We start from the raw sequence: 27,005 nt of genomic DNA, 5'->3' as shown, positions 1-27,005 counted from the left end.
TCTGTAGCTGTTCCTCTATATTCTGCAATCTATTCTGTCACCCTGACATACTTATGCAAGGTATGATTTGTCTGCTTAGCATGCAAAACAATACCTTTCACAGTATCTCGGTACATGTGACAATAATAAATCATATAAAATCAAAAGTTAGGCAAAATGCTTAGAAATCTAATTAGTATAGAAGCTGCAATATCATCAAATTTTATTAATTCCATTCTTCCACAGTTTTGGTTTTATGTAACATGGGCAGTTTTACAGATTAACAAAGATTGAAAAACCAAGGGGGGTCATGGTCCCTGAATAACATTAGGTTTATGAGCAGGCATTTCACATACAGTAAGAAGGGAGAATGCAGTTAGCAAGTGCAATGGTTGCAATGACAGACAATGATGAAATTTACTTCAGCATTGAGAAATCTAGAATTGGCCACAGCATGGGGAATATCACTAATTATCATCCAACTTGGTCACAATCTACAACTTCCTGTGTACAGGAATTGTCATGCCTCACTGGAATAGTACACTGGATATCAAACCCCGTTTTTTCTGAAATCAGTAAACTTAAAGCTTTTATCACAGTACGCATGTTGCCTCAATTCACCTGACTTTTTAAGATCCAAGTTAACATAATGATGGACCAGATTTCTGTACTTAACAAGCATTACTATTTATTATAAATACAAACTGCCAACACAGAACTCCACTAGTTAAAACTCTTTATAAAAACTCTTTCAGTCATCTTTAACTAAAACACTTTAGAAAACCTACCCTACAGACAGATTAGATTACTTACAGTGTGGAAACAGGCCCTTCGGCCCAACAAGTCGACACTGACCCACCGAAGCGCAACCCACCCAGACCCATTCCCCTACATTTACCTCTTCACCTACGGGCAATGTCGCATGCACATTTTCTTTGGATTGTGGGAAGAAACCTGAGCACCCGGAGGAAACCCACGCAGTCATGGGAGAATGTGCAAACTCCACACAGAGATCGCCTGAGGCGGGAATTGAACCCGTGTCTCTGGCGCTTGAGGCAGCAGTGCTAACCACTGTGCCACCGTGCCGCCTGTATGCAGATGGACAAAAAAACTGGAGTTATGGTGGAGGAAAAACCTGGGCAGACAGTCCAACGTACCTGTCTAAAGAGTTCACTGAGATGATCCCTTTTACTTGTTCAAGCAGTGGGGGAAATTCAGTTGCAGATGGGCTAGCACCAGTGAGTGAGAGATCTGGCTGGCAAAAGGCAGCTAACTCCTCTGCGAATTTGTCAGTTTCAAAGGCCTTCTACATTCCAACAAGTATTTAATTGGCTCCTTGTTAACTGAGCAACTTGTGTGTGTGAATGATATGACAGATGTTTTCAGACTTCCAGAAAGGGAGTGGTGTCTCTCTCTTTCTCTGTGCAATGAAAAATACCTAAAGCCAAATGAAAATCAGTTTTTTTTCCCTTATCAGTTTTTGAAAGCTGTGGCTTTTAACCATTAATTAAGAGACTTTGCAATTTGTGAACGAGTTACTCTGTCCAATGCTGTCACTCATTAACAATGACAATGGAATGCAGGTACAGTTTCACTAACAATTAAAAAATAGCACAGGTTAGCCCACTTTTCAGATTATTTCTGCAAGTTTTTAAAGATGTCAGTTCATATGCTACAGTAAAAATACAGATCTGATAACAATACTTTGATATAATTATCCCACAAGCAAAGGCCAATGGGTGCAATATAGATCAGACACTGACATGTTTGATTGTACTCACCCAGCTAACATTGTATATAGGAGCACTCCTAAGCTCCAAATGTCACATGCAGCATCATAACCCTGACGCATTAGAACCTGAAAAGCAACCAAAACACGCACTTTCAATGAACTTCAGTCACAAGAAAAAAATGCCCTCATTACATAAGCATTTCTGTCCAATTCCTTACATGGTAATTTATTTGAGAAAGTCTTCACCTTCTGGTGTCACTATTTTGCTTTCAAATCAACAGAAGATTTATCAAAATTGCTTATATCTTCCAATATCTTGTTATATCTCCTACGGTCTCTGGTGACTATTATTTCTGCCACTTAACCTCCTGTATTCCATTAAGCATTTCACAGATTATTCTATTCCTGGGCATAATCATGACATGTCTTTTTAATTCTGCTTTTTTAAAAAAATATACTGATCATCCAAGGTACCATTCCACTCTGAGGAAGGATCTAGCCTTGTGATGAAAGGGATATAACATATAAATGTATTATTTTTGAAACTTAGATTTCAAAATAACGACATATGGTTATTGGTTGCTTTGGGGAAGTGTTTTGTTCAAAAGAAGACAAGGGTCAGAGAGCACTTCAGGAACTGTGAAATAATCCAGTGTGCATCAGAGCACAGGTGACAGCAAACTCCTGGGTTATTAATGGAGAGTTTTATATTTTTGTATTGACAGCAAGTAAATATGATGGGCTATAAGCTTTGTTTTCAGTTCAAAAGAATCTAGGATGAGCAAGTTTTAAAACAATTCAGTTCAGAAGCAAGTTTTTCTGTACAGTTCAGAAGACACAAGTGCTTGGTTTAGAAATCTGGTTAATTTCTCTCCTCAGTGCAGTTCAGGGAACTGGTCACCTCAGCAGAAGGGTTTCATTTGAGAAACTTTCAAGCCAGGAGTCCTGGCTAGCAACCTGTAAACTGCTAACACTGACAAAATTTATATTTTCAGATTTGTGAAGACTTCACAACGGCAGATTTGGAAAGCACTTCATAATTGTCAGTAGTCAGTTAAATAGAATCTTGAAGATTTGAGATATATGGTGTAATTGCTCTGTAGTTGAGAATCTGTAATGCACAAGGTCAGGGAATAGGTGAAACATTGTTTTGCTGTATGCTTTGAGATCAACCTGGATAGCTCTTATATAAATTATTTTGTACTTCTGTTCAGTTGCTGAAGAAAATCTGTAGCTTCTAGTGAATACATCTCCATGTTTTTTAAAAAAACGTGATCAAGCCAGGTTGCATTCTACTTTTCATTTAACCTATTTTTCTAATCAACCTGTTCAGAGGTGTAATTACACACGTCTGGAACACTTAGGACTTCAACCCGCGTCTCCTGTGGTAGGAATGCCATAAGAGGGCTTAAATCTAATAAAGAATTAGATTTGATTCCCTACAGCATGGAAACAGGCCATTTCGCCCACAAGTCCACACTGACCCTCTGAAGAGTAACCCATCCAGACACATTCCCCTACCTATATTTATCCGTGACTAATGCACCTCACACCACGAGCAATTTAGCACAGCCAATTCACCTGACCTGCACACCTTTAGACTGTGGGAGGAAACCGGAGCACACACACAGAGACATGGGGAGAATGTGCAAAATAGTCACCCAAAGCTGGAATTGAACCCAGGTCAATTAGTAATGTTACATTGCAGTAGTCAAACTCCTACGTTTATTAAACCAAAACACCCAGAAAAGCTCACCTTGCCTCATAATCTGTTAAGATGCAAGTGATAGAGAACTATTCCACTATTTAAAGAAAAAAAATCAAAATACTTTTCTAACTCTAATAGCGAACAGGAGAAAGTGAGGACTGTAGGTGCTGGAGTTCAGAGTCTAAAAGTGTAGTGCTAAAAAGGCACAGCCAGTCAGGCAGCATCCGAGGAGCAGGAGAATTGGCATTTTGAGCATAAGCTGGTCTTCATTCCTGCTTGAAATGTCGACTCTCCTGCTCCACAGATACTGCCTGACCAGCTGTGCTTTTCCAGCACCACTTTTTGACTCCAATAGTGAACATTAAACCAAAAGGAAAACTATTCACAAATCCAAGCCCTGCTTTATCTTAATTAGTTACTATCTGACCCTAATTCTATTAAAAATATGCTGTTCCAATAAGACACTTATTAAAATTAACTTAATCTCATAACTACACCATCTTTGTCTTCCCAGCGTCTTCAGTTTTCCTACTGCCGATTTCCCTGGATTGTCTTCTTTCTTTTCACTTTACATGATACAGAGGGGTTTTTTTCTCATTTCTTTAAGAGCATGATGTTAGATGGGCAGTGATCTCACCAGCAGTTTCACTCTCCATGGCAATTGCTCTCTGACCAATTTTCAAAATGTGCACATTCTTATACACCCCCAATATTGGATCTCATTGGTTTGATGTTAGCAAAACGATAAATTCAAACTCAATTGGGTTTTAGTAACCTGGGGCATAGTTTAAACTGATTGGATAAATTCAAATTGTTGTCAAAACAACAACCAAAACTCAGGTGTCCATTTCACAGCCACACGTTACATATTTTCCATTTTCCAATAAAGTATGGGACTGCCATCTAGTCATATACACAGGTGCTTGTAATTTCTCAGTTCAGAAAAGCATTCTCTCTCATTTAAAGGTATATACACCTTCAACTTTATAACAATACCATCTGTTGAGATCATAACAATTTAAAAACATTCGTTCTTGTCAGTCTGATTGGGATGACTGAGTTTTCAAGCCTACAATGAAGTTAAACCAATGAATTATGAATATATAATGTTGGCCGTACTTCACTTCAGTGAGTGCTGAAGTAGTGTGTTTCTGATGAGCCCTTTAGCCAGCACTCTGTTTGACACTTCAGACAATCCCATGACAATATTCAAAGAAGTTTAATGACATTAAAAATCACAACACCAGGTAATGGTTCAACAGGTTTACTTGGAAGCTCTTGCTCTCAGAGTGCTGCTCCTTTATCAGGTGATTGTCCGTCCGATGGTGATGGTCCACAGGTGGACAACCACCTAATGAGGGAGCAGTGCTCCAAAAACCCGTGCTTCCAAATAAACCTGTTGGACTATCACCTGGTGTTGTGTGATTTTTAACTTTGTACACCCCAGTCCAACACTGGCACCTCCAAATCTTTAATGACAACAGATTTGTATTTTACAAACTTGTCCCAGATTTTCAGCGAGGGCACTGACTGCTTTTAATGACTGACAAAGTCTTTTACTTCAGTAAAGTGCAACAAGTAGGTAGGGATGTTGGCACACCTCAGGAGCCACGAAGTTGGCTGTGTAGCATGGGGTCATAAGCAGGCCATTCTCACCACGCAGCTGTTTTGCAAAGCCAAAATCACATATCCGGATAGATTCAGGATCGCCAGATTCATCCATATACAAAATATTACTTGGTTTTAAATCTCTATGTACAACCTATATATAAAAAGTAAACCAGAAGATTATTCTCACAATTCATCCAGAACATTGCAAAATTGTTTATAGCACTCGAACATTATCAAAAGTTGCAGCAAGTTTAATTAAGTTGTGATCCCTGTTGGTAAAATTCTGCAGTGTGAACAGGAAATACAAAAATGTCAGCCTGCAATAAATACAAATCAAGTCTGTGCATGAATGTGGTTTTAAAAAAGGAACACCAGCAAATATATTTCACCATTAAAACCTCTTCGGCAGGAAAAAAACCCATAAATTTGCTGAAAATGAAAATGTGAATTAACTAAATTCACATTAGTGAAAATGTTCTAACATAAAACTAACACACATACAATCCAACCTAACACTCTTGTCAGAACGATACTGATATACCATCCAAACTCAGCTTACTTGATAAGAAAGATAATACAATGGCCAATTGAGGAGAGTGAATCCGTTCTCCTCTTTTAAGCCCAACTGGTCGCCACATGGATTTATTTTTTTTTAAGCACAGTTATATCACAGCAAAGCATGTTTAACTGATTTAACGGAGTTCTTTGAAGAAACAACTTGTGCTGTGGATAAACCAGTGGGCGTACAGTACTTTGATTTCCAGACGTATTTGATAATGTGCCAAATCAAAGGTTATTGTAGAAAATCAAAGCTTATGGGTGCTGGGTGTAACATTTTGGCATCAGAAGAAGGTTGGCTAGCTCACAAGCAGGGAAGAGGAATAAATGTATTTTATTCACTGACAGGATGGCACAAGTGGTGTGCCACAGGAATTAACAGTGGGTCTCAACTCTTTACAAGTTATATAATGATTTGGATGAAGGGACCAGAGGCATAGTAGGTAAATTTGCTGATGACACAAAGACAGTTATCAAAATAATTTGTGAAGAGGACAAAAGGATATAGATAGGTTAAGTGAGCAGCAAAGATTTGGCAAATGGAGTGTATTCTGGGAAAGTGAGACATGTCCATTTTGGCAGAAAGAAGCACATTATCTAAATGGTAAGAGGTAGCAGAGCTTGGAGATGCAGAGAGACTTGGGTGTCCTTGTGTATAAATTACAGAAGGTTAGTATGTAGGTACAGTAAGTAATCAGAAAAGTCGATAGAATGTTTTGTTTTATTGAGAGGGGATTGAGTGGATTACCTTATAAGGAAAGACTAGGATTGTAACCTCGAGTTGGAAGAGTCAAAAACAGCTTAATTGAAATGCACAGGTCCTAAGGGACGTTGATGGGTGAATGCAGAAAGTTGTTTCCTCTTGTGGGAGGATCTAGAACTAGGGTTCAGAATTTGAAAAGAAAGGTCAAGACAGAATGCAAATGTATTTTTTTCGACATTTAACATTTGCATATTTTAAATGAAATAAAAACTTTGAATGGAATTATGCCACACTTGTTGGCTGAGGTACTGATAAATAATAATCTGCCGCAAATGTAAACACTCACCCCTTGGCAGTGAAGATATTCCACTGTCTTTGTTATTGTGAATAGCACAGCACTGGCTTCTCGTTCAGAAAAGTACTTCTGCCGAAGGAGCCTATCAAGCAGCTCACCCCCTTTCAACAGTTCAGTGACAAGGTAAACATATCGCCCATCATCATATACCTGTGCATGCAAAACAGTCAATACTGAATTGTGCTACAAACAGCTCCTAACTTGTTCCTAAATAAACCTTAAATATGACAAGTATTTAATTCCACTGAAAGCATTTATTTGGGCATAAAATAGAAAAACATCTGGGTAATTAAAGCTCATATGCTACAGGGTAACGGACTTAGTCTGTTAACAGGCCCTTTTGGGAGAAACTAGGTAGACATTTTTTAAAATCTCATACACTCACAGCCAAAATTAATTTGCACACGAACAATACAATAATGCAGTTATACACACAAAGGTATGAAATCATAAGCATAGACTTTACCCTTCATAAACAGAGTCCAAAAGGCCACATACACCCATCCCCAATCTAGCTGCATCACCATTTCAAGCAATGCTTTCTAGATTTTAAACATGCTGCACAAGCAAAAGATACTCCACATATTGCCTATGGTATTTGTCTTTCATCTTAAATTGAGTTTTCAAACCTTCTATGATTAAAAAACAATGAGTAGAATCTTACAGGGGTCTGAGGATGTGTGGCATAGAACATAAGAAACAGGAGTGGGATTAAGCCATTGGGCCCTGAATCTGCTCTGTCATTCGTTCTGGTCATAGCTGATCATCGCTGATCATCTTTCTCAGTAGTGGGTTCCTGCTTATCCCCATATTCTTTGATCCCTTTAGCCCCATAGGGCCAACCAGACAAGAAGTCCGATGACTGTGATGCTGTGAGTAACTTGTATTTATCTTTTATGCTTTTCACAAGTGTGTTGTCAGGAGGCAGTGAGTTGACAATTAAGGGACTAGTGCATTTTAAACATCTTGTTGATGGCCACTTGCTTCAGTAAAGTTCAGCTTTCTTACTGCTTGCTCCAAATGGACACCAGACACCAACGTAGGGCTCCATGATCACCAGTCATATCCAACATGTGCCAGCCTTTAACAGCCCTCATGGCTCATCTCTGATCCACTTACAGAAGCCTTCGACACATCAACGCTGCACTGTCAACTAACACTGTGAAGCATCGGTGGGAAGAAAGCAGAGTTAATATGCTAAGCCCAGTGACTCTTCATCAGAACGATAATTTTGCTTTGTTCCCATAAATGCTACCAGACCTGTTGAGCTTTGTGATCAATTTCTGTTCTTGTTTCAGATCTCCATGACCTGCAATTCATTGCTTTATTAAAACATTGTAAAGCTGTAGCAAAGACACTCTGCACTCAGGTTCATACACCCAGTTCATGGACTGGACCAGACGGCATCATCAGGCTCTTCATTGGAAACATCAGAATGTATTGCCCAACTTGATTTGTCATGGCTAGATGGTGAGTCTTCTCCTTGAATCTCTTATGCTGAAGTTGCTCACGATGGTGTTAAGTAGGTAGAGGAGTTCCAGATTTGTGATCCACAGCATATATTGAAGACAGTGTACGACTCAGAGAAAAAGTTCAGAAAGTTTAGGGGGAGGAGACATAAGGAATGTAACAAACATTTTTCACTGGGTGGTCTGCAGAATTAGCCTGGAAAATGTTTGGAAATTATAAAAGCAACTAAAATTAAATAACAAGCTTACATCTTTCAAAGTAATAATGTTTGGATGCTGTCCATAGCGCATTAATATTTCAATCTCCTCTGAAGGGTCTCGTTTGCTCTTATCAATTATCTGTAAATTTTAAAAAATTGAATTGAATTAACAAAAACAAGCTCAAGAATTCATTCATCACAAAACCAAACCCAATCACTGTAAACAGTCTCAGTTATTCAAGCAATCTTGTATATTCACTGGCTCATGCATTTGCTTTAAACAATTGCAACACCAGCCGTAAAATTATCTACATATGTAACATACATTTAAAAAGAGGCTAAAAAGAAATAAAAACTGAGCCAAAGGAGACATGATATAGAAAAAAAATCAAACCTGCTTGACCATTCAATATAATCATGACTGATTTTCTCTCTTCACAGCATATTCCCACTCACTCCCCATTTCATTCGAGAAATCTATTTAATTTTGAATATATTCAATGGCTTTGTCTCTAAAGCCGGGCATTGCAGGGAATTCTAGTTTCACTAACCTGAGACCCCCCATTTCAGTCCTAAATGGCCAACCATGGAGCCTAAGATCACGACTGCTCATTCTAAAACCCCAAGACACTAGGAGAAACATCATTTATGCACTCAGTCTTTCCGGTTCTGTCAGGAGGTCCTCTCACATGGCTGAAGTAGTGATATGAGAAAGAGAGTGCAAATATCATGGGGTTGGAACCAGTCATAAGGATGGACAAAATTGTACCTTGGAGCTGAAATCCAACTGGACTACGTTTGGAACAGGCCCCTTTGTGAAGAATAAACTGGACAGTTACAAGAGCTTTGAATTATTGAGATGGAGATAGAGGAGGAGCTCAACTGCAGAGGTAATAAAAGTAGGTTTAAAAACAAATGAAAAGGGAAGAGAACAAAATAACTGTAAAAGTTATGATAAGTTAAAGAAAAACTAAACAAATCATGTAAAACCATTATATCAGGACAGAGAATAAGAAACGCACAAGCAAAACAATGGAGCATGAAGACAGGTCAAATTGTGTAATGCAAAGGCATGGAATATAGGGCATTATACAGAAAAAAACCATTACTGTGGGTTATGGCTGCAAGATATTCAGAACTGAGGTAAGTATATCAAGTTACAAAGTATAGAATGATTGAGAAAACAGAGAGAAGTCTTAGTGATTAAGGCTTACACAACCTTGGAACAAAAGTAGATTGGTTTTAGTAAGGGATATTTATATGCACAGATTGCGATAAGCAGAGCTTCACTTACTGAAAAGTAGTGAATTTCTTAGGCTATATGTTCTGGAATGCACAGTGGAGCACTCATGTTAGACATGGTAATGAGTAATAAGCTAGATTTACACTTTCTCAACCCAATGATTTGTGAACATTTATCTAAGTGGCCATAACATTAACAGTCACTTGGTGGCCTTTAATTTGAATATTGCTGCAAAGAAAAAGAAGCTGCCAAAGCTTTTATCGTGTCATCAGGACAAATGCAAGAATGCCAAATTTCAATGATCACAAAAACCAATCATCCCCCTTTTCTCCTTCACATTAAGCAGCATATGAAAATGCAAAACAAAGGACAAAACTACAACTTCAAGCTACAGCAAGCATAAAAAATTTGCAACAGCTACAACACTCAACCCAAAGAGGGCTGTGAAAAGTAATGTGCATGCTTGGAAAACAGTAACACTTAATGGCAAACATGTGACAGGGTTTGGGTTAATAACATATTTTAGGGTTACAACATCAATATTTGCACTAAAGGAAGACGACAGACTACCAGACATCTGAAGGAAGCTAGGGCATAGATTCATCAAAATTAGGATCAACAAAGTAACAGTCATGAAGAAAACAATGGCACAAAAAGTTAACAAATCCCCAAGAGCAGGTGGGTTTCAGTCTTCAGTCTCAATAAAAATATGTGAACATTGCTGTAGTCTGAAATACAATCTTAGAAAAGTTCATGAAATGAAGGGCAAATTATTGACCTGGTTAAAAGAAATGTGTTGGAGTAGCGCAAAACAGCATGTGAGAATTGTCAGCAGCCACTCAATGTATGTGAATCTAGCTGGATCATAATGATTTGTACAATGGGTTAGAATACATCCAAGCTTGCTGTTGCCATAAAACTGGTGTTATTGCAAGCAGTGCAAATGGAAGCACTATTAATATTAATACATGAAATATTAATACATGAAGTGACTGGGAAAAATGCACAAAATAGATTTCAATGTGAGCAAAGTGAAGTCATCCACTTCTAATCAAAAAGGGATAGAGGACAATCTATGTGAAAAGCTAGAAACATTGGACGTCGTAGAAACTTAGTGGTCCAGGTAAGAAAAAATTTAAAATAATCAAAAAGGCTTGGATCAATGGATTCATTCCTTGCTTTTTCTGTCATCTTCGTAACCCAATGAGATGTCTGTATTCCTTTAACTCCGGTTTCTTGTGAAACACTGTGCCTTTGGCTGCCTGCGTGTTAAACTATGGAATTCCCTGACTACACCTCTCTGTCACTCAACCTTGCTTTCCTCCTTAAAGAAGGTACTTAGAGTCATAGAGATGTACAGCATGGAAACAGATCCTTCAGTCCAACGAGTCCATGTCAACCAGACATCCTAACCCAATCTAGTCACACCTGCCAGCACCCGACCCATATCCCTCCAAACCCTTCCTATTCATATACCCATCCAGATGCCTTTTAAATGTTGCAATTGTACTAGCCACCACCACTTCCTCTGGCAGCTCATTCCATACACATACCACCGTCTGCGTGAAAAGGTCCTGTTTCTATCTTTCCCCTCTCACCTTAAACCTATGCCCCTAGTTCTGGACTCCCCAACCCCAGGGAAAATACCTTGTCTACTTATCCCATCCATGCCGTTCATGATTTAAACCTCTATAAGGTCACCCCTCAGCCTCCGATGCTCTGGAAAAATAGCCCCAGCCCATTCAACCTCTCCCTATAGCTCAAATCCTCCAACCCTGGCAACGTCCTTTTAAATCTTTTCTGAACCCTTTCTTAACATCCTTCCGATAGGAAAGAGACCAGAATTGCACGCAATATTCAAACAGTGACCTAACTAATGTCCTGTACGCTGCAACATGACCTCTCAGTAGTCTAACCAATAAAGGAAAGCATACCAGGCACCTTCTTCACTATCCTATCTACCTGCGACTCCACTTTCAAGGAGCTATGAATCTCCATTCCAAGGTCTCTTTGTTCAGCAACATTCCCTAGAACCTTATACAAGTCCTGTTAAGATTTGCTTTCCCAAAATGCAGCACCACGCATTTATCTAAAATAAACTTCATCTGCCACTCCTCAGTCCACTGGTCCATCTGTCCAAAATCCCGTGGTAATCCGAGGTAACCTTCTTCACTGTCCACAACAACTCCAAAACTGGTGTCATCTGCAAACTTACTAACAATATCTCTTATGCTCACATCCAAATCATTTATATAAATGATGAAAAGTAGTGGACCTAGCACCAATTTTTGTGGCACTCCGCTGGTCACATGACCTTGCTAACCAGCCTATTAAACTACAGAAGCAATCACCCCAACATCCACAAATGAAGCTGCATCAGAACATTATTTCAACGAGTCAACACACACTGTAGCACAGAGGAACTACGCACAGCAAAGGAAAATCACCTGTACCGTGTATTCAAAAAGAATGGGTACCCAATGAACACAGTCTGCCGATTTCTCAGCAACAAACCCAAACAAGCAGACAAAACATGTTCAGAAACCCTAACCATTCTCCCCTACATCAAAGGCATCTCAGAAATGACTGCCAGACTACTCGGACCCCTTGGCATCATGGTGGTCCACAAACCCACCAACACACTAAAACAGCAGCTAATGAACTTGAAATACCCTATACAGACAACAAAGCAAAACTAATGTCATTTACAAAATACCTTGCAAGAACATAGAACATAGAACATAGAAGGATACAGCGCAGTACAGGCCCTTCGGCCCTCGATGTTGCGCCGACCGAATCCTACCTAACCTATACTAGCCCAATAACTTCCAAATGCCTATCCAATGCCCGCTTAAATGACCATAAAGAAGGAGAGTTCACCACTGATACGGGCAGGGCATTCCATGAACTCACAACCCGCTGTGTGAAGAATCTACCCCTAACATCTGTCCTATACCTACCACCCCTTAATTTAAAGCTATGTCCCCTAGTAACACCTGACTCCATTAGCGGTAAAAGGTTCTTAGTATCTACCCTATCTAAACCCCTAATCATCTTATACACTTCTATCAGATCTCCCCTAAACCTTCTCTTCTCCAATGAGAACAGCCCCAAGTGCCTCAGCCTTTCCTCATAAGATTTTCCTACCATTCCAGGCAACATCCTGGTAAACCTCCTCTGCACTTGTTCTAAAGCTTCCACATCCTTCCTATAGTATGGCGACCAAAACTGCACACAATACTCCAGATGAGGCCGCACCAGAGTCTTATACAACTACAACATGACCTCAGGACTCCGGAACTCAATTCCTCTGCCAATAAAGCCCAGTACACCATATGCCTTCCTCACAGCACTATTTACCTGGGTGGCAACTTTCAGAGATCTGTGTACATGGACACCAAGATCCCTCTGCTCATCCACACTACCAAGTAGCCTACCATTAGCCCAGTAATCCATCATCTTGTTATTCCTACCAAAGTGAACGACTTCGCACTTAGCTACATTGAATTCCATTTGCCACATTTCCGCCCAGCTCTGCAACTTATCTATATAAGTAACAAACACGACATTGGACAACAGGCAGAAAACTAGCATCCAGGATACATGAACATCAACGAGCCACAAAACGACATGATCCTCTCTCACTAGCATGCTTACACACATATAAAGAAGGACACCACTTTGACTGGGACAACGCATCCATCCTAGGACAAACCAAACAGTGACATGCACGAGAACTCCTAGAAGCATGGCATTCCAACTCTATCAACAAATACATCGAGTTAGACCCCACCAACCACCCCCTGAGAAAAAGAACAGGAGATGACATCACCACAGGAAATGATATCATTACCCCAAAGAAACCCAAACATATAAATAGAAAGCAGGAATCATGTACATTGCTTCGCCTGAGGCCCACTGAAGATGTTACCATGGAGGGTGACGAATTCCTGAAAGGCTTTTGGCCAAAACATCGATTTTCCTGCTCCTTGAATGCTGCCTGACCTTCTGTGCTTTTCTAGCACTATTCTAATCATGACTCTATGTAACTAAATGCCGAGATTTTTCTTTTCTTTCATGCTCCTCAGGGCCCTAGCATTAACTGTCTAAGTCCTGCCCTTCTTTATCTTACCAAAATGCAACTCCTTGCACTTATCTAAATTCAACTACATCTGCCACTCCTCGGCCCATTGGCCCACCTGACCAAGATCTTGTTACACTCTTAGATAGCATTCTTCACTGTCTACTAAGTTTAGGGTTATCTGCAAATTTACTAACCATGCTTCCGATATTCTCATTCAAATTGTTCATATAAATGACAAACAACAACGGACCCAGCACAGATCTCTGCAGAATGCCGCTGGTCACAGATCTTCAGTCCAAAAAACAACCGTCTACATTACCCTCTGTTTCCTACCATCAAGCCAATTTTGTATCCAATTAGCAAGCTATCCCTGAATCCCATATGGTCTAACTTTACTACCCAGTCTACCACATGGAACTTTGTCAAAGGCTTTACTAAAGTCCATGTAGACAATGCCTACCGTTCTGCTCTCAGCTATCTTCCTAGTCACGTCCTCAAAAAACACAATCCATTTTGAGAGTCCCAAGTTCCCACACACAAAGCCATGCTGACTATTCCTAATCAGTCCTTGCCTCTCCAAGTGTATGTAATTCCTATCTCTTAGAATCTCCTCCAACAACTAAACCACCATTGACATCTGACGCACTGTTCTATAGTTCGCAGGCTTCTCCTTGTAGCCTTTCTTAAACAAAGGCACATTAGCCACCCTCCAGACTTCCAGCACCTCACCCGTGGCTGTAGATAATACAAATGTCTCTGCTAGGGGCCCCACAATTTCTCCCCTAGGTTCCCACAATGTCCTGGGATACTCTTACTGTCATAGAGAAGTTCAGCACTGAAACAGACCTTTTCATCCGACACCTCCATGCTGACAAGATATTATAGAGTCATCAAGTCATAGAGATGTACAGCATGGAAACAGACCCTTCAGTCCAACCTGTCCACGCCAACCAGATATCACAACCCAATCTAGTCCCACCTGCCAGCACCCGGCCCATATCCCTCCAAACCCTTCCTATTCATATACCCATCCAAATGCCTCTAAAAATGTTGCATTTGTACCAGCCTCCACCACTTCCTCTGGCAGCTCATTCCACACACGTATCACCCTCTGTGTGAAAAAGTTGCCCCTTAGGTCTCTTTTATATCTTTCCCCCCTCACCCTAAATCTATGCCCTCTAGCTCTGGACACCCCGACCCCAGGGAAAAGACTTTGTCTATTTATCCTATCCATGCCCCTCATAATTTTGTAAGCCTTTATAAGGTCACCCCTTAGCCTCCGACACTGCAGGGAAAACAGCTCCAGCCTGTTCAGCCTCTCCCTATAGCTCAAATCCTCCAACCCTGGCAACATCCTTGTAAATCTTTTCTGAACTCTTTCAAGTTTCACAACACCTTTCCAATAGGAAGGAGACCAGAATTGCATGTAATATTCCAACAGTGGCCTAACCAATGTCCTGTACAGCCACAACATGATCTCCCAACTCCTGTACTCAATACTCTGACCAATAAAGGAAAACATACCAAACGCCTTACTATTCTAGATTAATCTAGTCCCATTTGCCAGCATTTAGTTCCTATCCCTTTAAACCCTTCCTATTCATATACTGTTCAGATACTGTTTAAATGTGGTCATTGTACCGGCCTCCACTACCTACTCTTGCAATTCATTCCATACACACACCACCTTCCGCCCTTACATCCCTTTTAAGTCTTTCCCCTTTCATCTTAAACCCATGCCCTCTAGTGCTGGACTCCCCTACCCGGGAGAAAAGACCTTGACTATTCACCCTATCCATGCACCTCATGATTTTATAAACATCCGTAAAATCACACCTCAGCCTCTAACGCTCCAGGGAAAATAGACCCAGCCTATTCAGTCTCGCCATATAGCTCAAGCTCTCCAACCCTGGCAACATCCTTGTAAACCTTTTTCTAAACTCTTTCAAGTTTCACAACATCATTCCTTTAGCACGAAGACCAGAACTGAATGCAGTATTCCAAAAGTAGCCTAACCAATGCCCTGCACAGCCATATCACCTGCCAAGTCCCATACTCAATGTTCTGACCAATAAAGGCAAGCATAACAATAGCCTTCTTCACTATCCTATTTACCTGCGACTCTACTTTCAAGGAACTATGAACTTGCACCACAAAGTCTTGTTGGTTTCACAACACTCCCCAGGACCTTACCATTAAGTGTATATGTCATGCCCTGAATTGCCCTACCAAAACGTAACATCTCACACTTATCTAGATTAAACTCCATCTACCACTCCTCAGCCCATCTGATCAAGGTCCCATTGTACTCCTGTATTGTACCTCACAATACTATTCTGCAATGTTTACAGATCCTTTTACAACTTTCCAATTGAACTTACAGAACAATAGCAATGTAAAACTGAATGAGTGTACTTTAAGCACACTTGTATATTGTATTCTCATATATGAAACTTACAATAAACTCTACATACATGGGAATGAATGGAAAATTAGGAAAAGTATGATTAGAACAAAGTAACAATTTTATATGTAATCTCTTAAGGCTTATTTTATTTCCTTGAAAATACTGAATAAAACTCCATATTACACCTCACAGTGCACTGCTGAGAGGTAACCACCAGAATGTCATTTTCCATGTTTGTCATGGCTAAATTGTAGCATGAATGCTACCAGGAAGCAGTAAATTTATTTCAAATAAAATATTACATAGTGACATGAAATAGAAATATTCTATATATTATGCTGAAAGCCTTGAAAGTATTTTTGCATTACAATTAACTGTCATTTTAAAATCTGAAATAGATTAGTAACTATATTTTATCTCTTTCCAAAACTCCCATCATTTCATTCTTTGCACTCTAAGAGATTTATTTGCATTAATTTTTAACCATGGATTTATTATACGCAAACAAAATTTAACTTATCTCCTCTCCTTCTCCCAATAAATTTCATTTTGTTATTTATACATTATATAATATTTTATCCTAGCCCCAACTTAACGGATGAAAGCAAAATACTGTGGATGCTGGAAATTTGAAATGACCCATGAATGCTAGAGTAACTCAGCAGATCCGATAGCATCCATGGAGAGAGAAAGAGTTACTGCTTTGAATCTGGCAGCGCCGGCAGTCTAGCCTGGCAGCAGAGCCAGAGACTCTTGGTTGCAGGGCGAGTGTGGATTCAGTGGTATTGGCAAAGTGGACCCAAGCAATGAAGATGTGGTGCCTAAAGGAGGGTGACTCCTTGGTGGGTCGGGCACAGGCAACAGCAAGGCAGTGAAGATCTCCATTGAGGCTAGGAGATGGCATGGACTGGGTAGGAAAGATTAATATCATGAACTTTTTACTTTATTTTTCTAATTCATTCCTATGACTTATAATGATGGACTATTTATTTCTTTACTTGCTATTTTTTTGTTTCCTAAGAATTTGATGTTAAGTATGTACACCTAGATACCTTTGTACCTAAGATGGCAGTAAATTGCAACAACTGTAAACTTTTCATCATTCTCATCTGAGTATATGTGACAATAAAAGTAATTCATTCAATTCTGGTTTGATTTCTTCCAAGCTGAAATGAATTGGAAAATTTTTTTTAAATACTTTTTGCAGAGACAAACAGAGGGGAGGCCCAGTGCAAAACACAAAGGGATTGCTAACTGTGGAAAAAAAAGTAGAGATGGTTTAAACTATCTGGCTCACCCGCTAACATTTCTGGCCTGGATCTGCTGCAACTTTCCGATGAAGCGCAACGTAACCTCAAGGAACATGACCTCACTTCCCTCTTAGGTACTTAACAGCTTCTAGTGCTCAATATTGAATTCCACAACTTCAGAGACCTGATGTGTGTTATTCACTTTTCTTGCATTCCTCCTACACCTTCACCATCACTATTTCCTCAAGACTAGTCTTGTCTGTGACTTGTTTATTTTGCTCTCAGTACAGAGGACCTATTTTCTCCATTTCGCAGCTTAAATTACAGAGGAACCTCAATTATCCAGCATTCAATTAACCAAATTTCAGATAATCCGAACAAGATCACAAGATCCCAATGCTTGGCTAACCATGTTATCAAGCACTCAATCATCTAGAATTCGATTAACGAAAAGAAATATCCCCACCCGTGTCCTTCGGATAATCGAGGTTCCTCTGTACACCCATTTAAAACCTCCGTGAACCATTGCCTGACTGAACGCTTACTGGCCATGACAAAGCTGACAGTCTGAGGTCAGATAATCTGGGCTCAGCATCAAATTGTCTCAAACATGCCCTTTATTAGCCCACTGCAAAATTAAATCTTCCCCTAGAAAACAAAATAGAAAAAAAATCTCAGCTCTGACTTTCGATTTTATGGCACAGAAGTAGTAAAAGCTATCTATATTACTGCCCCCATCCATGCTCATTCTTCAGAACAGTCAAAGTTGAAACATTTCTGCTAGTAGATTGCAGTTCCAAATAAGCAGGCTAAAAACTATAATGACATGATGATGTTGCATTTTTCTCTTTCATGAAGAACTTATTCATGGCTGATGAATTTCTAAATACTCAAGATCTGACTGACATCTCCAAATCAACCTCAATGCTCCAAAGAGAGCCTCATCTGCTTGATCCTCCTCCTTGCTAATCAGTATTGTAACAATCATACCAATTTAATAATAGTCAAGTTCATAAGACTACGAAATTACACTCAGCCATCTATGGAACCCAAGCATAAAACTGGATGTTGGCTCATATTTCTAGCTGAAGCATTTTCTGTTGGCACCAAAACAGCTTTTTCCTTCCATTTTGATATAAATATTAAACAGCATAATATACAACAGCATGCAGATAAAAAGAAAGAGCTAACTGACCTGGAAATAAAGACAAAAAGTCAAAGTGGCATTTACAATTCCCAAAGGGACAAATATACTAAGAAGGTTTACTGCATGAATTATTTGCAAGTTTGATTAACTGAGCCAGTAACCATTCAGTAAATGAGAAAGCCTATCAGAATGGAGACTTGATTCGAAAGTTGTTGCAAACTGAAGGCTGCATCACTAATGATGAATTGGTCCTAATGCACAGGATATTCATATAGGATTTGACATCAATAACTTAGTCTACTGCATAGTGGGTGAGAGGGGTATGGTTGAAGTGGAGCTTGACTCATAACAAAATCTAGGGGAATGATCCAAATTTAACTGAAAATGGCAGGGTTCAGAAAAAGCAGCAAAGGCTAGAAAAAGCCACCATTCAGAGGCAGCCAAAACTGTTGCCCAGAAAAGGATCTAGCAGAGTCAAAGAAGTTGGATAGTGTAGAGGTTTATAAAGTCATGAGGAATATAGATAAGGTGAATGGCAGGTGTTTTTTCCCTCGAGTTGGGGAATTTCAAGACTCGGTAGCATCTTTTTAAAATGAGAGAAAGATTTCAAAAAGACATGAAGGACTTATTTTTTTAAACACAAAGTGTGTGGAGTGAACTTTCAGAGGAACTAGTGGATGCAGGTACAGTCACAATATTTAAAAGACATTTGGATAAGTTGATGAATACAAAATGTTTGGAGGGATATGGGCCAAACACAGGCAGGTGGGACTAGGTTAGTTTGGGACTATGGTCGTCGTGGACCAGTTGAAACATAGGATCTGTTTCCATGTTGCCTAACTTTATGATTCCAAAGCTGACAGATGGAAGAGAGAACATGGCTGTCACGGAATCGCTTGGACTATGCGAGGAAAGCAAACAAATCCAAATTTGAATTCAAGTGTTGATACAGAGCAAGTACATGATTTTACAATTACAAAAGTGAAGAGTAAATACAAATTAGCTTGAATTTGGACACTTTTCTGATGTAAACATGCTAACAGTAAGTCAATGGTAGAAACTTCCAATTCAAGGCTTCTATACGTGGAAATGAAACTTACGTTTCCAATACAAAGAGAAAGTGACACGAGTCCTTTGTGCTTGTTATTAGGCAAAAAAAACCCTAGGCCATAAATAAGATATTAAAAGATTTCCAATTACGAGCACGACTCCTGTACATTCTAAAATAGTTGACAACTTTCGTAGTGTTGTTATGGTTAAGGCGCAGGAAACATAGCTGACAACTTCTGCGCAGCACAATTCCACAAACAAGAACTGTGGGCAATCTGCGAGAGTTAGACCCCACTTCACAATATGCTAGCTGAGTGTTAAATGCTAACAAGACTCCTGGGCAAACTTCTCCTGCTCTTTTTTTCTAGAATGAATGGGGTATTTTATATTCAGCTGAAGGATCAGATAGTGCATCAGTTCAATGCCTCAGCCCAGAAGCAGTTTCTCTATTGGTGGAATATGTGTACAGTACTACTGGAGCGTCAGCTTAGGTTTTGAGCTCAAATCCCTAGGGCAAGACTGCAATCCATAACCAGTGTCTCAGATATTAGACTATTACCATTGTTTCAGACAAAGTTACTCTTTCATATACTGACCTCAAAAAGTATACTGAATGGAATCAAGGCGAAAGTCAATTCGGGAAACAGCACAAAAACTCATTAGACATGCAACAATCAATTTATTTTTCTGTAATACCATTGTGAACGCTTTGCTGTAGAATGGTTTCAGTAATTTAATATGAAAGCATACAGCCTTCATTACATAATTCAAATTCATTTGGTCTAGAAATCAGAAATCTGTTCCATCACTATATCATCTTACAGGAGGCCAACAGCAAAGGGCAATCAGGTATCATTGTAAGTTATCACAGTTGTTGGACATACAAGGTAAGTCATTTACTGATGCTGAAGTTATGAAGGACAAAAAACTGGAAGCAGCGAACACAAGTTTCATGCAAGTTTACATAAAGGGCTGCTTGAAATCCCAGTATCTGATTCAAAATAATCACACTAAATAACACTTTGGTTGAATGATGCTTTGCACCAAGTACTCACAGCTACGAAAGATGTATTATGTTGTGCTATTGCGGTGGATAAATCATGTGACATAAACAACTTTGCAATATTATCTATAATTTGCATATTTTGAAATGCTAAAATATTTGCTCAAGTTATTAACAATATTGCCTCTGAAATACAGTATAAAAAGGAGTTAAATTTTCTTTCAAATAATTCCAGTAGTTCAGTCAAGAGAAATGGTGCTGCATCAAGAAGATGGTGCCATAATTACAGCCTCAGCTCCTGCAATACTAGGATGCCATAATGCATTGGTAATAAAATGTGAGGAATTAAGCCAGTTCTGTTATGCCAAGATAAATCAGGAAATGCTTTGTACTAAATGTAAGGGCAAAAGGGTGCACAATTGACTTGGTGCTTGACAATTTCTTGAGGACGTAATGATAAAAAGGAAACATTAGATATCCAATGAGTTTTTGTGCTGTTTCCCGAATTGCAACAATTTTGAAAATGCATTTGATAAGTGCCAAAATGAAGCTATTGTTCAAGAGTTACGGTATTGGAGAAAATATATTTCATATGCACAATGCTTGGCCCAATCCGGATTAACAAAGTTCCAGTGCATCCATATTCCTCCCAAATCTAAATTTCTTCCCATCTAAATTCTAAGCTCCAGCCTTCACGTCGGGGAATGATTTGGGACCTGGATATCTTCAATTCTTAATCATTCTTAACCACCCAAATATTTATGCATGGTGATAAATCCATTTTCATATAGATTCCAATTACCATTACAAATTATGCTTAATCCTTCTTCCAATATATTCACACATTTAAATCAGTCAAAAAATTGAAACATAGAATGCTTCTGCACAGGAGGCCATTTGACCCTTTGAGCTAGTCCCAAATTCCAGGAACAACAACTCAAATAGTCCCACTCTTGCATCCTCTACTAGCAGCCTCACAAAAATTTTTTTTCTTTAGATAATTAGCTCGTTCTCTTTTGAAAATACAATTCAATTTAGCCCCACCACCATCTCAGGCAGTGCATTCCAGATCCAAACCACAGGCTTTATTAAGCATTTCTCTATGCTGTCATTAGTTGTTTTGAGGAACAGTTTCTCCCCAGTTATTCTGGCCAACTGCTCATCATTCTGAATACTCTACCAAAATGGAATGTAGCTGTTCAAGATCCAGCTCACCACCACCTTCTCAAGGACAATTACCAATGTGCACTCAGTACTTGCTAACATCACTTGCATTCCAGAAATAACAAAGAAAAGCCATTGCTCTTCCAAAGTCTATCACTATTCTCATACCAAGCCAAAACTCTTCCTAGCTTTATGCTATTTTGATCATAATAGACAGCAATAATGGACAGGTCAGATTCTAGAGTGAAACCAGATTGATATTTTATTTTGCTTTTGTTTACTGTGGAGGTCAGTTACTGAACGCATTCACAAAAGGATGCCAGTGTATTTTTAACAAAAGACCTTCAAAGTCTATCACATAAAAGAAAATTATCATCCATATTATAATACACATCCACATTCAAATGTTATTGAATGATATTTTTAAATCAATATTAGGAAGAAAGACTCATCCCTTGTATCAAAGTAACATCTTTTCAGACATGCAAACCTCAGTAAAGAGTGACTTCCATCTCCATTCTAAAGCTTCTTGCTCTGCTGTAACCAGTTTTCTGTTGGTAAATTTCTAGACGCTATTTTCTTCAATTAAGGTCTCTCCCTGAGACCCTTAAGACAATATGTTAACTTAGCTCACTATACCTTAACATGGCTCCTTAAACTCATGTCTTCAACTGCAGTAAGATGTCTTCACTTTTGATACCCTGCAGCCTCCTGCCTCTACAGCTTTATTCTCACTGACATCTAAGCATCTCTAGGTTTCTACCCAGCCCTGACTGCTTAAAAATTACTAATAACATAACTCCTTCCCTCCTGCACTAACTAGGTTCTGGCTCAGCAAAAAAGTCCTTCGCTGACATTCTGGTTATTTAGCTGAAATCACCGAAACCTTGTAAATGCAGCTTTGAATTCATTGTTCAAAATGATGTTCTGATCTTTAAAAAAGGCCAGATCTTCACACAACTGTCATACTAAAATAGATTCTGGAGTGGAGAAAAAAATTTAAACGCTGAAATAATAACATTCAGAAACTTCATTCGAGTAACGTGCATCAGATGTTATTCATCCTGCATACTCAAGACTAGGTCATAAATATAGAACAAGAAAAGCTGTGTTTTGAATGCTAACCTCTGGGAAACCTCCAGTTGAAAAACTTGCACTCACAACGGCACGGTGGCACAGTGGGGGGCAGCACGGTGGCACAGTGGTTAGCACTGCTGCCTCACAGCACCAGGGACCTGGGTTCAATTCCCACCTCAGGCGACTGACTGTGTGGAGTTTGCACGTTCTCCCCGTGTCTGCGTGGGTTTCCTCCGGGTGCTCCGGTTTACTCCCACAGTCCAAAGATGTGCGGGTCAGGTGAATTGGCCATGCTAAATTGCCCATAGTGTTAGGTAAGGGGTATGGGTAGGGGTATGGGTGGGTTGCGCTTCGGCGGGTCGGTGTGGACTTGTTGGGCCGAAGGGCCTGTTTCCACACTGTAAGTAATCTAATCTAATCTAAAAAAAACCTTGTATTCTTGGACTAACAAACAAGTTCTACAGCACTCCACTCAACACCATTTGGAAGTTTGCGTACACTATAGCAATTGCTTTAATCCACTTTGTTTTTATCAAGAAAACTTGAGTAAATCATTTTGATTTTTCCCCTAAAAAAATCTGTGCTGTCTTTCCTTAACTAATCGTTGCTTGCTCAAATGATGGTTAGTTTTGTTCTCAAATATCATTTCTACAAGGTCTCAACATCAGGTTAAATTTAGCTAAGGCTGTAATTTCTGGGCTTATCCTCACAAGTCTTTTTGACCAGGGTGTAATATATTTGCAACTCTGTAGGTCAAACAACATCCCTGCACCTCAACAAAATTGGAAGACAGTTGCTAGTACTTCATAAGCATGAAGTTTAGAAAACATGACAAGAAACATATCAATAAGCAATAGAAAATCATCTAATTGATACACTTTTTTTCAATAATTTGACAAAATAGAATATAAACAGTTATGATTTGTAACTGACACTGAATCAAAGTAGGGGAACATTCAGCTTGGCTTTACAATGTAGCCAACAGTAGAAACGCTAATAGAAAATTCAGACTGGAAACTATAAGTACTTCATGATCACAGAATTTAGGAATTCTGTACAGCACTATCCTTTCATTTCCAAAGTCCTGAACAGCCATCCAGCAGAATACGCGTGCACTTGCTGAAAATCATAATAATAATCTTTAAAGTTGACTATGTACTCGCTAACATGGAGAGATTGATTCCAAAATTAGGGCAATAAGATAAAAATGTGTTCCTCATCCAAAATATAAAGACCATCAGAGTTTCGGTAAAGAAAACTAAAGAATACATGTGCCAGTAAACTTTCAACGCTTCATATTAAGAATAGGTCACCAGCTATTCGTCAATTACCTTGACAGCAAACTCCAGATTGGTAACCCTATGTATGCAACGCTTGCAGATTGAGTAGGAGCCAACGCCGATATCCTCTTTGAGTTCATACCCATCAGTGAACTGCATGCTATTCCCTTGAAGCTGTTTTGACCATACAAAAATAAATTAAGTAACTAAGTTTGATTTTAGTTCCAGCATTCCTTCATAGATAAATTAGCATTTCTTTTTAAAGCGTAGAAGCCTGCCCAATAATAGCATGTACGATATAAACATTTTATGTCAGCATCATAAATGCTTAACATTTGGATATGTATCATACCTGCATAACAGGGTGTACCACTGACAGAGGGGTGCTTTGGACTTCTTCCACTACATTTGTTGCAACAAAACTAAATCCTCTGAAGAGCTGATGCGCATTAGCACTTGGTGGAATCCCAGGTGAGTCTTAAAGAAAAAGCATTCAATTATCAAATCATTTCATTAGAATGCTAAACTATTGTATTACATAATAGTATCAGACCATTGTAATTCAACGTATGATAATCTGATTAAACATCCACATATGAACCTTGAATATAATGCAATTTCGCTGGTTATCAAATGAACAAGCTAACAAGTAACATTCTTAGAAAAAGAAAATTATGCATAAACTTTCTTTAAAAATCATATTTGATTTTTTTTTAACGTAAATATTTCTATCCTGGTACAATTTCACCCAAGATTGGAAGGACTTGGAAGTCACCTATTCTGAAACAAATGCCAGTTGTCGGTGAAGTATTACCATAATGCTGTCAGGAATTATAATAAAACTGCCAAGACAGAGATCTAAGGTGACCAATGATCCACTATCATTAATCCCTAATTGAAGATTTGGGCCTTGACATTGCAATGTGAGAAGATTAGCACCTAAACCTCTTATCTGTTTAGATTAAATTCCTTTGCCAGCTATTTTCACAATAGTCATTAACCAGTTTGTTATAAATGGATGAACAGCTTTGTTAATTGAGTAACCTAAAGAATTTAATATAAATACAGATCAACATTGAGCTATGCAGTGTTATTTACTATTGTTTTAGTAACGTATAAACAACATGTGCTCTAAACTTAATCCGGAAAACTCTCTTTCATATTCACATTGAAAGATGTATACAAAATGACTAAAAAGGCAAGAATGCAGACAGAATTCATTTCCAAACTCGTTCTGAGGGTTTGGTTCTGTATGCAACTATTAAAATATCTAACTAAACCCACAGTCTAACATGTGTTTTCACACCACCTGCCTGTAGGCCGATACCATGTTCAACTCAGGACTTCGAGACGAATTTGAAAATATTTTAAAGAAAACTGTTCATCAATGAAAGAACAAAAGTAGCTCATTAACTCCTTACTGTCCTTCAATTGGATAGTTGTTACTGGACTATAAAACATAGGAACAGGAGTAGGCAATTCAGTCGATCAAGTAAGTCTAGACCAACATTCAAGGAGATCATGGCTGATCTGATCATTCTCAACTCCACTTTCTGTCATAACCTTAAAAAACTTTATTCCCTTACTAATTAAATCTGTATCTCAGCCTTGAATGTATTCAACAAACCAGCCTCGAATGCCCTTTGTGATAAAGAATTCCACAGATTCACTACCTGACAAAAGAAGCTCTTCATCTACCATTTTAAACGTGTGACCCCTTATTCTGAGATAAGGCCCTCTCTTTTAGACTGTCCAATGAAGGGAAACAACCTTTTCGCATCTACACATGATGGCTGCCCAGGAATCTTGTAAATTTCATTAAAGTCTTCTCTCATTCTTTTGCACTCCAATGAGTACAAGCCCAACCTGTTCAACCTCTCTTCAAGAGAAAATACTGGGAACCAACCAAGTGAATCTTCTCTGGACCGTATCCAGTGGCCAGTATATCTTTCCTTAAATAAGAGCAAAGTTGTTCACAGTATTGCAAGTGCAGTCTAGTTTTATACTCCATCCCCTTTGAAATAAAGGTTGACAATCCATTTACACAATAAACTTGTATGCTGGCTTTTTGTCCTTTATGAAAGAGAACCTTGAAAACTGCATATCTTTACATTTTCCTCCATTATGTCCCATCTCCAAAGTTTTTGCCCATTTACTTTATCTGTCTATTTTCCTGTGTGCCATCCTTACTACTTACATTTTCACTTTCCTTGTAACTTAGCCATTGGAGGCCAGTAATTGTCCAAATACTTTACACGACACTTTCTCCAAGGCCAATATATCTTTTCTAAAATGTGGTGCCCAGACTGGTCACAATGTTCCAGATATGGTCAAACCAAAGGTTTTTTTTAAAAAAGGTGAAACATAAGTTTGACCCAGTTATGCGTTCATGAATTACATGTAAAGGCCAGAATTCCATCAAGTTTACTAATTATTTTCTGCGCCTGTTTAAGAAATGTTTATGTGTCAATATTTCTGGATCTTTGCTGCGCCACTATTTCTAACTTGCTGCCATTTAAAAAAATACCTAGTTCAATCTATTTTACGTTAGAAATAAATGGCCTCATTTGCTGAGAATGAAATCCGTTTGCCGAGTCACTTAATCTATTAATATATCTTCGTAATTTTAAACTTCTGTCCATCCTGTCATAAGTGGTTATCTATTTTATCATTTACATCATTAATGAGTACAGGGAGTCTTTCAAACCCCAAAACAGAGTCTTGTAGGGCTTATCACAACTGAGGTATCATTAAACCAACGAATGAGAGAACAATCACAGTGCAGGTGGTTATCAGTTGGCCTGTTGTGTCTGAGCTGGTTCTGAAGGGAGCATTTCATCCTGTCTCCCAATCCCCTGGCACTCTCTGTTTTGGGTTACAACCTTTCTTTCAGCGAATAATCAATTCTCTCTTTACTGCCTTGACTGAAGCTGCCTCTCAAACAGTGCATTCCAGATTTTAACCACTGCATGAACTATATAGAGT

At 38.9% G+C, this 27,005-nt stretch overlaps 1 protein-coding gene across 5 annotated transcripts in view; it reads right to left on the bottom strand.

Moving 5' to 3' along the window:
* Window positions 1-27,005, bottom strand: part of rps6kal (ribosomal protein S6 kinase a, like) — a 131,175-nt gene that overhangs the window by 5,527 nt on the left and 98,643 nt on the right. For all 5 annotated transcript variants that reach the window (XM_060832175.1, XM_060832176.1, XM_060832178.1 and 2 more), the window contains exons 13-18: window positions 24,373-24,497; window positions 24,072-24,194; window positions 8,365-8,454; window positions 6,638-6,796; window positions 5,020-5,181; window positions 1,761-1,837 (exon numbers count right to left, since the gene is read on the bottom strand). In XM_060832175.1, coding sequence (XP_060688158.1) covers window positions 1,761-1,837; window positions 5,020-5,181; window positions 6,638-6,796; window positions 8,365-8,454; window positions 24,072-24,194; window positions 24,373-24,497 — 736 coding nt within the window. The remainder of the gene's footprint in view (window positions 1-1,760; window positions 1,838-5,019; window positions 5,182-6,637; window positions 6,797-8,364; window positions 8,455-24,071; window positions 24,195-24,372; window positions 24,498-27,005) is intronic.

This window comes from Hemiscyllium ocellatum, chromosome 11 (assembly GCF_020745735.1).
Source record: "Hemiscyllium ocellatum isolate sHemOce1 chromosome 11, sHemOce1.pat.X.cur, whole genome shotgun sequence".
Taxonomy (NCBI): Eukaryota; Metazoa; Chordata; class Chondrichthyes; order Orectolobiformes; family Hemiscylliidae; genus Hemiscyllium; species Hemiscyllium ocellatum.
This window is presented reverse-complemented; position numbering and strand designations above follow the sequence as displayed.